The sequence below is a fragment of the Strix aluco genome, chromosome 12 (genome assembly GCF_031877795.1).
Source record: "Strix aluco isolate bStrAlu1 chromosome 12, bStrAlu1.hap1, whole genome shotgun sequence".
In the NCBI taxonomy this organism is placed as follows: domain Eukaryota; kingdom Metazoa; phylum Chordata; class Aves; order Strigiformes; family Strigidae; genus Strix; species Strix aluco.
The window spans coordinates 3,540,876-3,555,817 of NC_133942.1; the positions used below are offsets into that span (position 1 = coordinate 3,540,876).

Consider the following 14,942-nt stretch of genomic DNA (forward strand, 5'->3'; position numbering starts at 1 on the left):
AAAGCTATTCTCTCCCTTATCTGGCATAACCTCTGCATTTAACCTGCCTCATTAGGCAAAGGGTTCTATAACACTTTATAAATGAATAATCACATTAGCATCATTGGGAGGACTAAACATGGTGCGATTATGCTATGTGATAGGTCAAACTGTTTTTCAGATTAAGGTGCCAAAACCCACATAAGCATGCACATGAAGAGAACAAGGCAACCACCAGTTCAATAAAGTACAAGAACATATCCCCGACAGACATTCAGGTTTCCAGTGTAAGCTACCATCACTGCAGGGCTCAGTGATACTAATATATGACCTACCTCAGCACTAGTCACCTCCTAATTCAGTCAACCAGACTTTCTGCTGCTACAACTAGCATGAACATATCAAAATGGATGCTAGGGAAAGAGGCAGCAAGAAGCACTGGCTTGTAAGACAAGTCATGACTTCTCTGGAGCAACTTGAGCACTATTCCAGGCTTTTCTAGGCTTCACATCTTTCTTTGTCCCAGGTGTCTTCAGGTAATCCCTAGCAGTCTCCGTTGACAAAGGAAATTTCAAGAATTTTCAAGTAATTTCAAGAAATTTCAAGAAACAACAGCTATGTTCCATGTATTACAAACCACGTTTGTCAGATTAATACACATAACACAAGCAGTTTTAACAAGCACAGTTTATATACATTGCCAAGCATCAATATACATTGGTTCCAAGGCCTTATTTAGGTACTGTTGCCTCCTCCACTGTTCTTTCCAGAAGCTCCCGTTTTCTGCAGCCGGCTCGCACTCGGTTGCCGAGGCATCCTCTGGGCAGATCCTTCCCGGCTGCTCCTTTCTGCTAGAACCTGGGTCCCGCTGACAGCAGAACTGGCTTTATTTCTCCCTGAATAAACAAATACATACATTAATTTTCAAGTCTCAACCCTACATGCCACCCACACAGCACCTAAGCTGCAAGCGTTCCTTAAGGAACCATGCAAAAGGCAAAATTGTATTAGATGTTGCAAATGTCTCCAGCACAGAAAGCAAATTTGTGAATTCAGCTCAACAGGTGTAAGGGCCACGAAACCAAAACAAGTTGCAGTGGGAGCATTTTTAATGTTCATCAGGTTTAATCTACAAAGCAACCAGGCGCTTTGTTCTTTAAACACTTGCTTTCGTTTGGCACAGGAACACCAGCACTGCAAACAGCACTTCAAGAAGAACACGGAAAGCATCTAACACCTCAAGCCTGGGATAAGTGAATGCATGTGCCAGTGTCCACAGGTTTCTGAAGCCTGCGGTCACATTATCAGATCAGTAACTTCATGTCACTTCTGTGACCTGATGAGCAAGTTTGGATTTCCTGTCATTTTGGGGGGTTTCCAGAAGCTCAGACTCCAACACAGGACCTACTCACAGGTTTTCTTACTGTGTTCAGAAGGTAAGAGTTAACTTTCTGCAGGCACACTTGACCATCTCCAAAATGCAACATGACAGCAGAGAGAAGCAATGGGCAGAAAGGTCGAAGTTGAGGGATGCAAGGGGCACCCTTGCCCACCCTGCTGGATTCAGCCAGAGGAGAGTGACAGACCAAGGTGTACTGCAAACAAGTGACAGGAGGGGTAAGTCAGGAAGACTGACTTTTTCCTGACACTGGAGAGAACTACTTCAGATGAGAAGTAGGACAGGCATTAGGGAAGATAATAAAAATAAAAGAAATGTGAGGCAAAAGGGTCACAGCTTTTACTAAAGCTAGCAAGCTCCAAGAAGCATCATAAAAGATTAATATCAGGGAGGAAACAAAACCCAGAAATGTAGTGAGCTGTAGTTACATGCATGCAATAAAATGAAGACAGACATTTTAGCAATCGTTGTCAGAGCCACTTCCAGAATACCAACAGCTACTCCACACACTGGAGTCTCCACAGGCATGGTTTGGAAATCACCATCTTGGTTCATTTATGCTATGGACAGCACACAGACTGGAGATATGTCTGCTTTACTCACCAAACCATCCTGTCTCCTTGGAACAGCTGTCTTGAGAACAAGACTCACATCAATACCGCAAGTTAACACCTTACAAGACGGAAAGACAACCTGAGAACTTTCAAATAAAGAGTATGTGGCCCCTTCGTATCTGTAGAATTTGACAGACTAGGGTGGCAAAAGAAATACATTCACTTATCCCAGCAAAGTCGGGTGCTCATAAAAAAAGTCTGTTATTGTAAACCACACTAGTGATCTGCCAGTAGTTATCATCCCAAGCCAGCCAACCAGCCTTGCAACCTTTCTTTGTAGCTCAAGCAGTTTAAGCAGTTTCACTAAGGCAAGTATTGTCCATGAAAACAAACAAATTGCACAAAGGCAATACATGATCTCACAGTATGAGAGAAAAATTGGCAGGAACAAAAAGTTCACCGTAATGCTTTTAGCAATCCAGGATATCTCTCACAGGTGACTGCCCTTCCCTTTCTCACATGCATCTATCCAGTAAGAGTGAAGGTTCTCAACCTGTGTACGACAACTCTGACCATGTGCACACACAAAACAACTGTACATTAAGCACTACTGGGAGTCAGGCCCTTGATCTTCTGATCTAGCTGAAACAACCTGGGGAGAAAGAATCACTTTATTGAAGAAAAGCTGTGCTCAGACAAAGCACATGCCTGCCATCCTCTTAGCCTCAAAATCACAGTAAAACAAACCAATTACTTCAACAGCATAAAAAACAACTATGTTTTTGGGAGCATCCTATCTTGACCCATGAACCAGGCAAGAATAGCTCATGAAGTACGCAAGGACAGGCATGGTTTGTGCACATCTGCCAGATAAAACACTATCAGAGATAACAGATTCAATTAACACAAAGCACAAAAAACCATGAACAACCACAAATTCTCTGTAATTCAAGTACTACAGACAAACAAAAGGATTCCACTGATACTATCCTTGGTAAAACAAGATGTCCTTATCTTGGATGTGTCTGGCTGTCATAGAACTGCAGTCCAAATAGCTACATAGGCAAGAGACAAGCCAAAAGAGAGCCTAATCAAATATCTCCCTCCCCAAAGATGACTCCAAAAGAAGCAGCTATGTGTTTACCTCCTCGAGAGCCAAACACAGTTTGAGAATGGCATGTACATGCAAGCACTGGCACAAGTATGCCCTACCTACCTTTGACTGCTAGCTCCCCCCGTTTAAAAACGGCTGTGATCAGGCTGCTGACTGGACACATTAATGACAATCATCTCTGACAAAACCCAAGGCCAAAAGGCTACAGTCACCTCTTGGAGAGGACTGCCACCAGGCACTGAAGCAAGAGTCTGCAGGGTGGCACCAGGCAAGAAGACAAAGTCTTAAGTAATAGAGGGAAGAAGCAGCACCTTCTTGCATCAAGCAGGAGGCAAGCAAACACTGCTCAGGTTTAGGAAAGGAACCCCAACCCAAATATGCTTTCAGAAGTGGAAGTCGGTCTCCTCTCTACTCAACCTGCTGCTTTCCCCAGGAGATTCTTTCCTGCCTCTGAGCAGTAACAGGGACTACAGATTTTCCTCCTGCTGGCAAACAAACAAACAAACAAATAAATAAATTGCTCTTGGTAACACAGTCAGGGATGTCAGGGCTGCAGCAAGCTCAAAATATCTCCTGTAGTGCGTACTGGCAGTGACTATGGGCTAGAGGAACCGCAAGAGTACTTTTAAATTCTCAAAAATCCTGTTCCTATTTGTGTCTCACAGCAGGGCTTACACCAGGCACAGTAAACCAGCTGGCTTTTCTAGTCAAGCAAAGACTCAGTTTTAGGTGTGAATAAAAAAAAACTTGTAAGAGCAGAAATCCCTCCTTTTTGCAACACTGTGTGTTACCTAGAGGACTAAAGAGACATCTGTTGTCCGATCCCCAGAAGCATGCACAGTGATGGGCCTCACTTCAAGTATCATCACCTCCTGACCATGGAAAAAATCTCAGACATGGCCAGACTTCACTCCCCAAAGCAGTCCCAGTATGAGACTGTGGCTCATTATACCCAACCCTTTGCCACATTGCCATGTTTGCCCTGCGGAGTCTTGCTCACATCCCAACCTAAATATCACAACTAGTCCTCTTCTACAACAGCTGGGAGGTTCTCAGGTCTTCAAAGCTGCTGCCATATCCTTAACAGCTAATACACACACTGGGCTCTCTTCAGAGTCAAAACATCACCCCTGCTAAAGCAGCCTCCCTGAGAAGACGGAGTAAAGTGGATGAGTAAGACTGGCAAAACGTCTCAACAAATCCAGCTGAATTGTTTTAAAACAGAGGAAGAGGAACAAATAAGATAGTTTTGAAATGCATTTTCCAAAGTATTTAATTAACACCTTAAGTATGCACTGAAGAGAGGGTGTTATTTAAGCACATTTTTTCCTGCAAACTCTTATCTGAAGAGAAGGATCTGGATAAAGAAGAGAACACAAAATAAATGGAGACCTACACAGGCCCACAAACCACCTGCACAGAACTTATACCTTCCTCTCTTCTCCAGCAAGCCTGTCTCTTCAAACCAGGTTAGGTATTCAACTGCAACTAGGTATCACTACAAAGGCAGCATACATTAACAGAGTCACAGATCCTATTCAAGATACTGACAAGCCTCCTTAGGTGCTCAAACATCTCAGTTTAACACATCAGATTAAGAATCTGCTAAATGAGATGTCTGAAGGTGGCTTAAGGTACAGAGCAATTACCTGCTCCCAGAGCAGAGCTCTGCATTGGTCTGATCAATCTGACAGTCCTTTTCTCCAAGGCAACTCTCGGAAACAATACTTCATTTTCACCTACATGACGGATGGATTCTCCCTTACTCTAGTATCTATGTGACTTTGGGAGGCTGCCAACTTAACCACCTATGAAGTGTCTGGTTTAACAAATAAATACAAGGTTTTCATTCACCTCTCCCACTCTCTTCGCGATGGCTCCCTTCAAGGCTGCTCAGCAGAGGCACAGGAGCTCCTCTCCCAGGCACTGATCAACATCAAATGCACTAGGCTTTTCCCTACAAATCCTCACGTGTTCCTGGTTGCTCCTCATTTTACTAGTTTTCACCACCACAACTGGAATACTCTCATTTCCTCCCCTTCTCTTGCATGTAGACTGCAGAAAGAAGATGGAGAAGAGTCCCTCATTTTTCTGAGAGCTCTATTCAATCTATATTTATAAGATTTTTTTGAGTGTTTCTTTGGTTGGTTGAGGGGGAAGAATGAATTAGTTGTCACCCACAAACTCACATCTTACTACTTTGCCACAAGGCCACACATGACAAGTCTAGCATTGACAGTATTCCTCTAAATCTCCTTTATGTCAGTTCTTGCCTCACAGAGCATAAAAAAAAAAAACCTTGAAAAATCAGCCTGAAAAAACATAGTAAAAAAATTATCCCTGTGCAGTGTTTAGCTCAAATAGGCAGCAGAGAGGAAGCCTCACAGCCTCAGGTAAACCTGCAAACCTTCTGCATGGGAAGTGTGACAGGAGACCGACCCACACTGGTCTGCTCTGCCACCTGCTCGTGTTGGCAGTGCTGCCAATGTCACCCAAGTCCTGGTTTTAGCAATCCATCTGTATTAACTTGCCCATCCACGTCCATCACTCCTAGAGCATATATAAAAACATTACACAGAAAAAGGCAGGCTGCTGAAGGAATCCCAAGACCTTCAGGGAATACACTGGCACACAGTGCTTCCTCTTGAACCGCGGCCTGTTCAAAAGCCACCAGCTTCTCCAAACGACACAGCCAGGAACTCATAGCTAAATTATCCGGCAAGTTTGCAACAGGCTCCCACTGTACACAGAGCACTGCAAAGAACATAAAACACTTAAAAGAAAAAGAGTATGGAAGAAGCCTGTGCCTCTCAGATAATGCTTTTTTTTTTCCCTCCTTAAAAAAGTTACTCAGATGGAAGTCTTTAACAGATTCCTTCCCAAAAGACAGTAGTGCAGGTTGCATCACAGCATCCAATACAGCTTTTTCCTCATTATAAAGGTAAAGAATTCATAGAACAACAAGTTTGTCTAGACTTCAGTTTTCAAAGTACATTACCCAGAGCAAATTGTATTTTCACAGGAACAATGAAACCACCTATTCTTTTGCGACTAGGTCCACGTCAGGTTTTGAGCATTCCAGCCTAGACCTTTTGCAAGTTAATCCCTGGGATAAGGAAAAAGAAATAAAAAGCTGTTGGTCTGCTGTTTCTGAAGTAGAAAAGGCTACTTCACTACCCATCACCTGTATTTTAAAATATCACAATTTATTATAACCTCCCCGGAAAGGAAAGGAGCTGGAACTTTTAACCAAAGGACTTTCAACCATCTAAGAAAGCACAGTACAGGTGAGAAATTTTTTAATCAGTTGTAAAAATAACTAACATCAGCACTCGCAATCCAGAAAATATCATAATTTCTGTACTACAAGATGAACAAGGTCTATAAATTGAAGCCATTCAGTTGCTGAGGGACTAAAGAAATGCCTACAATACAGAAAGGTTAAATTTTTTTAGAAGTGCATTCTGTAATGGGAGCCTGAGGGGAAGGGGGAGGGAAGGCAACCACTCCACATTAGGAATGCTCTGAACATAAAACTTCTTGCCATGTGTAATTACCACGTCCCCCATTGCACAAAACAAAAATAAAGGCCTCTAGTTCCAAAGCCTTGAACTCTTACTGCTTATGGTAAAAAGAATTAGAGGGAATGAGACTTGCAGGACAAAAATATGGAAGCCAATCTAACTGTTCTTTAGTGAATTCAGGAAATCCACTTACCGGGAAGGTGTTGATGAAGTACTGAAGAAGGTTGAGTATGAGTGAAGCAGCTAAGTAAGGAAACCACAATGAGGACTGTATTAGTTCTTTGATTAGTCCTACAAGTCACCTATAGATCATTCTACAGATTTTTTTTCAGGAAAGACATACAGACCATGAAGAGTCCGAGTACAACATTTACAGGTGCATGGCACGATTAAGAACACATATCCATGGGATTTAACTGATAGCAGTATTTCATCTACAATTAAAGCATTATAACCAACAGGAAAATTCACTGTATGATGTATAAAAAACAGATTAAATACATTTAAGAGAAATCCTTAGCATCTCTGGGGGGATTCCCTCCACTGTATCAGAGCTCCACATAGCATTATCCTTGTCAGCTACCTTATCTCCTTAATACAGAAGTCTGCATTACAAACCCCACATCAAGACAAATCCTGAAATAACACAAGACTGAGTAAGTGAGGGTGAGTATAAGAGGAATGCAAAGCAGCCAGCATGGCCAGACAGCAGTACTCAAGAGTGATGGCAGTCGCTGTGGGCCCCTGCAGCAAGAGCTGTCATCCCAAAAGGCTGACCACAGCTAAAGACAAACAACCCAGAGAAAGAAATAAGAAGTGAGAAAAAGGGATGAACAGGGAACGATACAAAACACAAGGATGGCAAGAGGAACACATAGGGAGGACAATGGTGGCAACAAGCTGCATAGCAGACAGAGGGGTATTTAGGAAATAATCAAACAGCAACACTTAGAAGAGACCTTGATCCAAGTATTTATACAGAAAAAAAGTAGTTACAAATGCAGGGGCAGAAAAGGACTTACGACTCTCAAAAGCGTATTTTTCTGCACAGACGAGAAAAACACACCCCATGAACCCTTCACCGAGTCCGTGGCTGGTGGTGGGCTCAGTGGCTTTTCCAACAGGCACCTCAGCGTGACACAGGGTTTCACGGGGTAGGAAGCATTCTGACCCCTGCTACGCAGAACAGGAGGCTACAGTGGTTCCTTGCAGCCTTAAAAATCCAGAGACTAGGCAAGAGGCCCACAACAGAGACAGGATTTGGAAAGCAAGCTCCTGTTAACAACACATTCAGTATGAGAAATTAGCTGGGGCAAAGCTTTGGGAAGTAACTTTACGGAGGACACTTGGGCTGGGAAAGGGGGGAATGTAGAAAAACCAGCTGGAGCACAAAGAGTGACAGAAGCATCAAAGAATATTCATCAGCCTAGAAAAGAGAACAGGGCATTGATGTATGCATGTCAACAGAGAGGTAGAAAACTGTAGAGAAACCACCAGGGGCTCTAGGGTTGGCTGATGGGAACAGAAAACATGGAAATAATACGTAAGAAAATGGCATATTAAACTACACAGAGGTAAACTATACACATACCTAGTCTAGACCAAAACCAACACCACTGTCCTAACAGGTATGCACACCTTCTGCTCACACGCACAGAAAGAAATTGCCTGGATATCCTTTCTCTTTAAAATCAGCTCTTTCCCTCCCAAATCAACAACTGTTGAGGAAACATTTTGAATGCAGCCTGTGTGAGGTTGCATCTAGCTAAATATGCCAGATGGATGCTCCAGTACTGACACACAGTAATGAATTCAGTCACCAGCAAACACAGCTCCACGCAGAACACCATGGCTAAATTCGATGGGAAAATGCAAAATAAAGTCATTCATATTAGACTCCCTGTAGCTTTAGCTGTAAAAAAGCTGAAACAACTACGGGGGGGGGGAGTTCCCCCCACTAATAATAGTGTTGTTCAGAAATGCTGTAACAGTCTTTTTTTAGCTGATTTTAGAAAACCTCCCTGCACCATGATGGGCTGAGGAGCCCAAGCCGGTAACTCGTCATTAATGATACAACTCGAGCAAAGCAGACTTGGCTCATCTTTAGTGAGACCTGGATTACTTCAGCCACTTGTCTGTCTTCTGACAAAGGAGGAAGCACGGGAGAAAGAGCACATATGCAGAGCTGAAGGACACTGTGCAAAGCAGCTTGGCAAGCTTGTATGGGACAATCAGTGCTCTTTGTATCAGTGCAAGAAGCTCTGGCTTTGTCAGCAGACACAGCTCCCAGCTACGCAGAGCAGGCGTATCCAATCTCCAAATGCCTGGTCCTGCTGCATGGAAGCTGCACCATCCCCTTCTTAAACAGAAGCAGCATCTTCCAACAAAAGATGCCAGGGCCAACAGCAGATAGAGCTTTGTTTCCCCTTCCCCACAGCAGCTCTTGAAGGGAAAGGAGTCAAGGCAAGCCAAACGCTCCTGCAGAACAGATCCAGCCCAGAGGACACCCCCAGCCACCCTGTTAACACTTACCCAACTCCTGAACGATGGACTTGGACTGTGCCCAGAACTAGAGAGCTCAGTGAGTGAGGAGTGATTCCTCCTCTTCAATTTGAGCTAGCTGGTTGTTTCTTCAATTTAAGGAGAGAAAATTACTCTGCAGATGATATGCTGATTTTAATGGGATCTTTATTTCAGCAACACAGTTTCCCCCAAGGGCTACAGTAAAACAAGCTCCTGTCTTGAGATAGTTCAAATCCTAATTCAACCTAAAGTGGTCCAGTAAAACAGAGACAAGGCTGGCACTGATGGCCCAGTTCTACCATCACTGACAACTCCCAGATCATTACCAATTTCCATGAAATGAGATCTCTCTCTGGATACCTGTTTGTTTTCATGACCTTCAACCAGGAGTCCTACACATCTTCCTCAGACACCCCAAGCACATTGCTCCAATTGCTCTGGAGTCAGACATAAACTAGCCAAAATTTGACAAAGCTACAATTAAAGCTGCAGAAGCTTGTTCACTGGCACTTGATGCCCATCTTAGGTCAGGCTGGGCACTGAGCTAACATAGCCCCTCCCTCAACTAAATCACAGCGAGTGCAGACAACTGGCTTCCATCCGAGAGGCTACAGAGACGTATCCTCACAAGGAGGCTGGACAAAGGGCATCCTCTTCTTGGTATTAGTGAGATCTTACTGGCACTTCTTATACTCACAGAAATGAGGATGCAGGGCTGAGGTTGCAATAAGCTGCCACTCAGCTTAAGTTCTGCTCAAATAATTTTCTGTAAGAGTTACCTTTTCAGTGGTGATTACATTTTAAAAGGAATTAGTTGGTGTCAGTGGGTGCTGGGTGACAGAAGAGTCACTTGGGCTAAAGAAACTAAAAAGATAACTTTGAATGAGTTGTGAGTTACAGTTCTAATATAACCAAGCTACCAGAAAAAAAAAAAACCTGACACAATTGGTAAGACCAAGCCTTCTGGCAAGGCATGCAACTGCTGCCCGTCAGAATCTGCTCAGAACTGAGCGTGATGAGAGAGAGGAGGCCAAAGTGCCCCTTTATCACCATTACCAAGAACCACCTTGCAAAGAGAGCAAATCCAAGTTAAGCATTTCGTGTTTTACCATGTCTGCAATGAAACTGTGGCTTGATGGGCACAATCCTCCCATCTCAGCAAACTGCATGTGATCTGGTGATCTCAGTGCATCAACTAGCCCTGAAGACATATTTCAGTCTTGGGAAATAAAGCAGCAACAGGAGACACTGAAGGCCAAACTAATACTGTGAATATTTACCACAAGCAGTGCAGAGCTAACACCATCCTTCCCTGAACTTCACTACACATCACCCTCGGTTCCGAGGGCTCGTCCCAGTGCACTCAAGGATATCAACAGGTCCATGTTAAAGGGAAACTATGGAGAGGAAAGTCTGGCCAGACACACCAGGACTGTCAGGCACCATCTCGGGTCAGAAGATGCTCCACTAAAGGTGCAGAATGAGCATCCTGGACTGATACAGGCACAACTGAATTAAGCTCCCAAGACAAATACTAATTCCTGCAAACTCATGGCCTCTCTAAGGTGCTTGCAGCACCTCACGGTGGTAGGAGGCAACGGTTAAAGGCATATCAAACCTTAGGGTTTCTGGTTTTTCCTCTTGAGAAATTTAATGCTGATTAAAAAACAAGTTGCCATCTGACCGTTTCAAGCCTGAGCCAGCCTACTACTAGCTAAAACTAGCTCATGGCAGTGACCCAGTGCTGGGGGGAAAAAAAAAAAAAAAAAAACCAACTCATTTTTACAGGAAGTACCACACAAATAGCATACATGAGAGAAAAAAAAGCTACTCCAGATTGACAGAAACAAAAACCTTAACAAAAAGCTCCTTCAGAGTTTTAGTGGCCCATCACACCTGAAGCACCAACAAAGGAGGAAAAGGAGAGAAAGCAAAATTTAACAGCATCTTTTGTTTAAAATCACTCTCTTTTGAGACATTTCCTCACAACATGGTACCAGAGCAGCACACCGATTCTTACTTAAAATTATCCAAATGCTCTACCCCTCTCATTTTGCTTGGGGAAAATTCGTGAGCCAGTGTCTTCTTTTTCCCCTGTGCATATTTAGAGTCACTTCTCAATCACGTGTGAGGCTGTTCTCTTTACCGCAGCCAACTTCTCTGCAGGAAATTCTGAATCAAGAGCATCTCTTGAGAAAGGGGAACCTGTTCATGGTGAAGTCCATGGAGTGCCGGACACTTTATTCACACACTCTATTCCCATCTGGGCTTTAGCAAACTTCCTCAGAGTCTGTAGAGCCACCCTCAGCTGCTCAGTGAGGTGATTCTCACCCACTTACCACTGGGAATCCACACCAGAAGCAGCAGGCTCTGCAGTTGTGAAGGAGCCTCAGCTTGTGGCATCAGTGTCCTTACCCTAAAACTGTTTATAGCTGACCAAAGGAATCTTGCCTTTCAACTTCACTTTCTATAGGAATCACCACCAGACTTGCAAGCACAGCTATAAGAATAAACACTCCCTAGAACCAAGGCAGCCTCAGCAGTGAGACTAAACCAAGAGCAATACACTATCACAACAGGGAAACCTTACTTTCCCCCCACCCTGCTCTGGTTACCTTTGCCGACAAAGTTTTTCTTTCTTGCCCTATTCTCTCTGTTCCCAGCACAGTCCTTGCTGACGGTTACTTTTTAAGGTTTTGCCTCAAAAGTCATTGTGTGTCAACAGAGACCCATCAGCTACAACAGAGCTTTCACCCCAAAACAGAGAGAGGAAGGGAGGACAGGACACAACAATACAATTCGACTTGACCTCATCCATTTCTAGGCTCCCGCTGGGTGAACAAGTGGCACCCACGTTACTGGTACAGCAGTGCTGAGGCACGCAGCAAGCGGAGCTTTCGGCGTGCAGCTGTTCTTGGCAACCACAATGATCACAAAACCATGTTGGTTTGGACACTGCCGCTTTCTACTGTATTTCTGAGCACAAGAGAAATGAGAGCCTTGTCAGCGTGAATTCAAGCTTAGTGACAGCAGACTTATTTTAGTCACCTCTTTTTAAACCTTCTGCAAGTAATCCACCGAGATTGCGAGCTACCAGTCAGAAGTCACTTCAGAAAGTAAAAATTTTATTAGAACCGGTTTGGAATAAAATAAAATATAGATGTGGCACAGCGTCAGGGCTACATTTGTTACTGCCCACCGAGGTTAGAGCAATAACCAACGGTAATTACATTCAAAAGCAGTCGCTGTTTTAGCTGACAGTCCCACACCGCCTCCCAATGTAGCTAATGTAGCAAAAACTACTTTTTTTGGAGTTAGATACAAGCAAAGCAGCACTGTGGAATATTATGTTATTAAGGGTTTGAGGGTTTTTTCTGCTTGGAGGGCAGAACCAGGCGGCTACAAAACGCGGCGCAAGTGACTGCGGCACCCCACCCCGCCCCGCCCCGCCACACCGCATCGCTCCCCCACACGCGGCCCCCAACGCTGCCCAAAAAGACTAAAAAGTAAGAAAAAAAGGGCGCGGGCAGCAGGCGCAGCAGCCGGGCCCGGGCGCGACGGGGCTGCCTCTCCACCGGCCCGCGCAAGCCCCCGCCGGGCCCGTCCCCGCGGCTCACACCGAGCGGGCCCCCCGGGGGCCGGCCGAGCCCCGCCTCGGGCCCAGCCGCCCGGCCCGCGGCCCCCTCCCCGCGGCGGGGCGAGCGGCGCGGCCGGCGGGAGGCGCGGGGAAGCCGCGGAGCGGCGGGCAGGCCGCGGGGGGGCCGCGGGAGAGCGGCGGGCGGCCCCCGAACCGCGGCGGCCGCAGGGCAGAGGCGGGGGGGAGCTGGGCGGGGGCCCGGCCGTCCTCAGGGGGCTCTGCACGGGGAGACACGGGGGTCAGGGCCCGCCGCCGCCGCCGCGCCCCGCCCGCCCCTGCCCCACCGCCTACCTCGCGTGTCGGCGGGGAGCGGCGCCGCCGCGGCGGGGGGCCCGCCCTCAGGTCCCGGCGGCAGCCGCTGCCCGGCGCACATGGACTTGAGCACCTGGAAGACGGCGAGCGGCGCCACGTTCATGCGCAGCAGGTCCAGCAGCACCCTGCGGGGACACCCGTCAGCGGCGGGGCCGGAACCGGCGGCACCGGCAGCCGCCCCCGCCGCTCACCGGAACACCTCCGGGTCCAGCCCGCTGCCCGCCGCCTGCGCCAGCTCGAACAGCTCCGCCTCCTCCGCGCTCAAGAACTGCTTCCGCCTCAGCCGCGCCTCCGCCATCGCCGCCGCCGCCGCCATCTCCGCCGCCGCCTCCGACATGGCGGCGCCCCGCGCCCCGCCCCGCCCCGCCGCCAGGCCCCTCCCGCCCGCGCCCGGCAGGGGGCAGCCGCGCTCCAGCGCCGGCCGCGGCTCGGCGGGGCCCGGGCCCCGTCCACCCTCCCGCTGCCCGGAGGCCCCTCTGCTGCCCCCGGGCTGGCTTCCTGCTGCCCGGGCCCGCAGAGCAGCGCTCCCGGTGGCTGCTGGGTGTCTCCCCAGGTTCCCGCCACATGTGTCGTGGCTGCCCGCCCGCACGTGCCGCCTCCAACCTTTGTGCCCTCTGCTCTGGGACGAGCCCTCAGCCCTCTGGGAGGGGCCTCTCGGTGGCCTCCGTTACCGCCCGGTTTAGCTAAGCCAACCTCCTTTCTCAAAGTAGACACACAGAATGACAGAATCCTTCAGGTTGGAAAAGCCCCTCGGGATCATCGAGTCCAACCCTCAGCCCGACTCTACAAAGTTCTCCCCTACCCCACATCCCCCAACAGCTCATCCAAACAACCCTTAAACACACCCAGGGATGGGGACTCCACCCCCTCCCTGGGCAGCCTATTCCACTCTCTGACCACTCTTTCTGGGAAACATTTTTTCCTCATGTCCAGTCTGAACCTCCCCTGTTGTAGTTTAAAGCCGTTCCCTCTTGTTCTGTCACTAATTCCCTGTGAGAAGAGACCAGCACCAACCTCTCTACAACGTCCTTTCAGGGAGCTGTAGAGAGTGATGAGGTCTCCCCTCAGCCTTCTCCTCCTCACACTGAACAGTCCCAGCTCCTTCAGTCTCTCCTCACAGGATTTATTCTCCAGGCCCTTCCCCAGCCTCGTTGCCCTCCTCTGCCCTCGCTCCAGCCCCTCGAGATCTCTCTCGTATTGAGGTGCCCAAAACTGGACACAACCCTCCAGGTGTGGCCTCACCAGTGCAGAGCACAGGGGGACTGTCACCTCCCTGCTTCTGCTGGTCACACTATTTCTAACACAAGCCAGGATGCCGTTGGCTTTCTTGGCCACCTGGGCACACTGCTGGCTCATGGTCAGCTGCTTGTCAATGAGAACCCCCAGATCCTTCTCTTCCAGACAGCTCCAGCCACACCTCCCCAAGCCTGTAGCCATGCAGCGGGTTGTCGTGGCCCAAGGGCAGGACTTGGCACTTGGCCTTGTTGAAGCCCATCCCGTTAATATTGGCCCACCGATCCGATCTATACAAGTCTCTCTGCAGAGCCTCCCTACCCTTGTGCAGATCAACGTGCCCCAGACCTCCAAACTGGAGTCTTCGGTCCGCACCCACGAGGTTGTGGCTCACTCCACCAACCCTCTCCAGCTTCTTTTCCACAAGCTGTCACATTTTTAGCTGAGTAAAACTGTGGTGTTTATTCCTACAGGCACAGACGTGCTAAGTATGTGCTGGACGAGACCACGTCCAGGATCATGAGCTTCCCTGTACCCACCTACGTGTGGACAGGTGAACTCGATGTAGGCATCAAACCAGGACATCCTCACCCCCTTGCTGGATTTCTTCTTGCATTTTTCCCACTGGAAGACAGAAATAGCTGGTTCTCCTCATTGCTGTGGTCAT

At 47.6% G+C, this 14,942-nt stretch overlaps 1 protein-coding gene across 3 annotated transcripts; it reads right to left on the reverse strand.

The window, feature by feature from the left end:
- Positions 1-651: 651 nt before the first annotated feature.
- On the reverse strand, positions 652-13,415 carry LOC141928527 (mitotic-spindle organizing protein 2B-like). 3 transcript variants are annotated; one of them, XM_074836899.1, is made up of 5 exons: positions 13,234-13,415; positions 13,022-13,167; positions 6,764-6,813; positions 6,045-6,152; positions 652-875 (listed from the first exon to the last, which is right to left on the reverse strand). In XM_074836899.1, exons 1-4 carry the CDS (start codon positions 13,377-13,379, stop codon positions 6,084-6,086), a joined length of 411 nt encoding a protein of 136 aa, XP_074693000.1. In that variant the 5' UTR covers positions 13,380-13,415; the 3' UTR covers positions 652-875; positions 6,045-6,083. The 3 variants fall into 3 exon arrangements, with proteins under 3 accessions (XP_074693000.1, XP_074693001.1, XP_074692999.1); XM_074836900.1 differs by lacking the exon at positions 6,045-6,152 and having other exon boundaries at positions 13,234-13,411; XM_074836898.1 differs by lacking the exons at positions 6,045-6,152; positions 6,764-6,813 and having other exon boundaries at positions 13,234-13,401.
- Between the last annotated feature and the right edge of the window lie 1,527 nt (positions 13,416-14,942).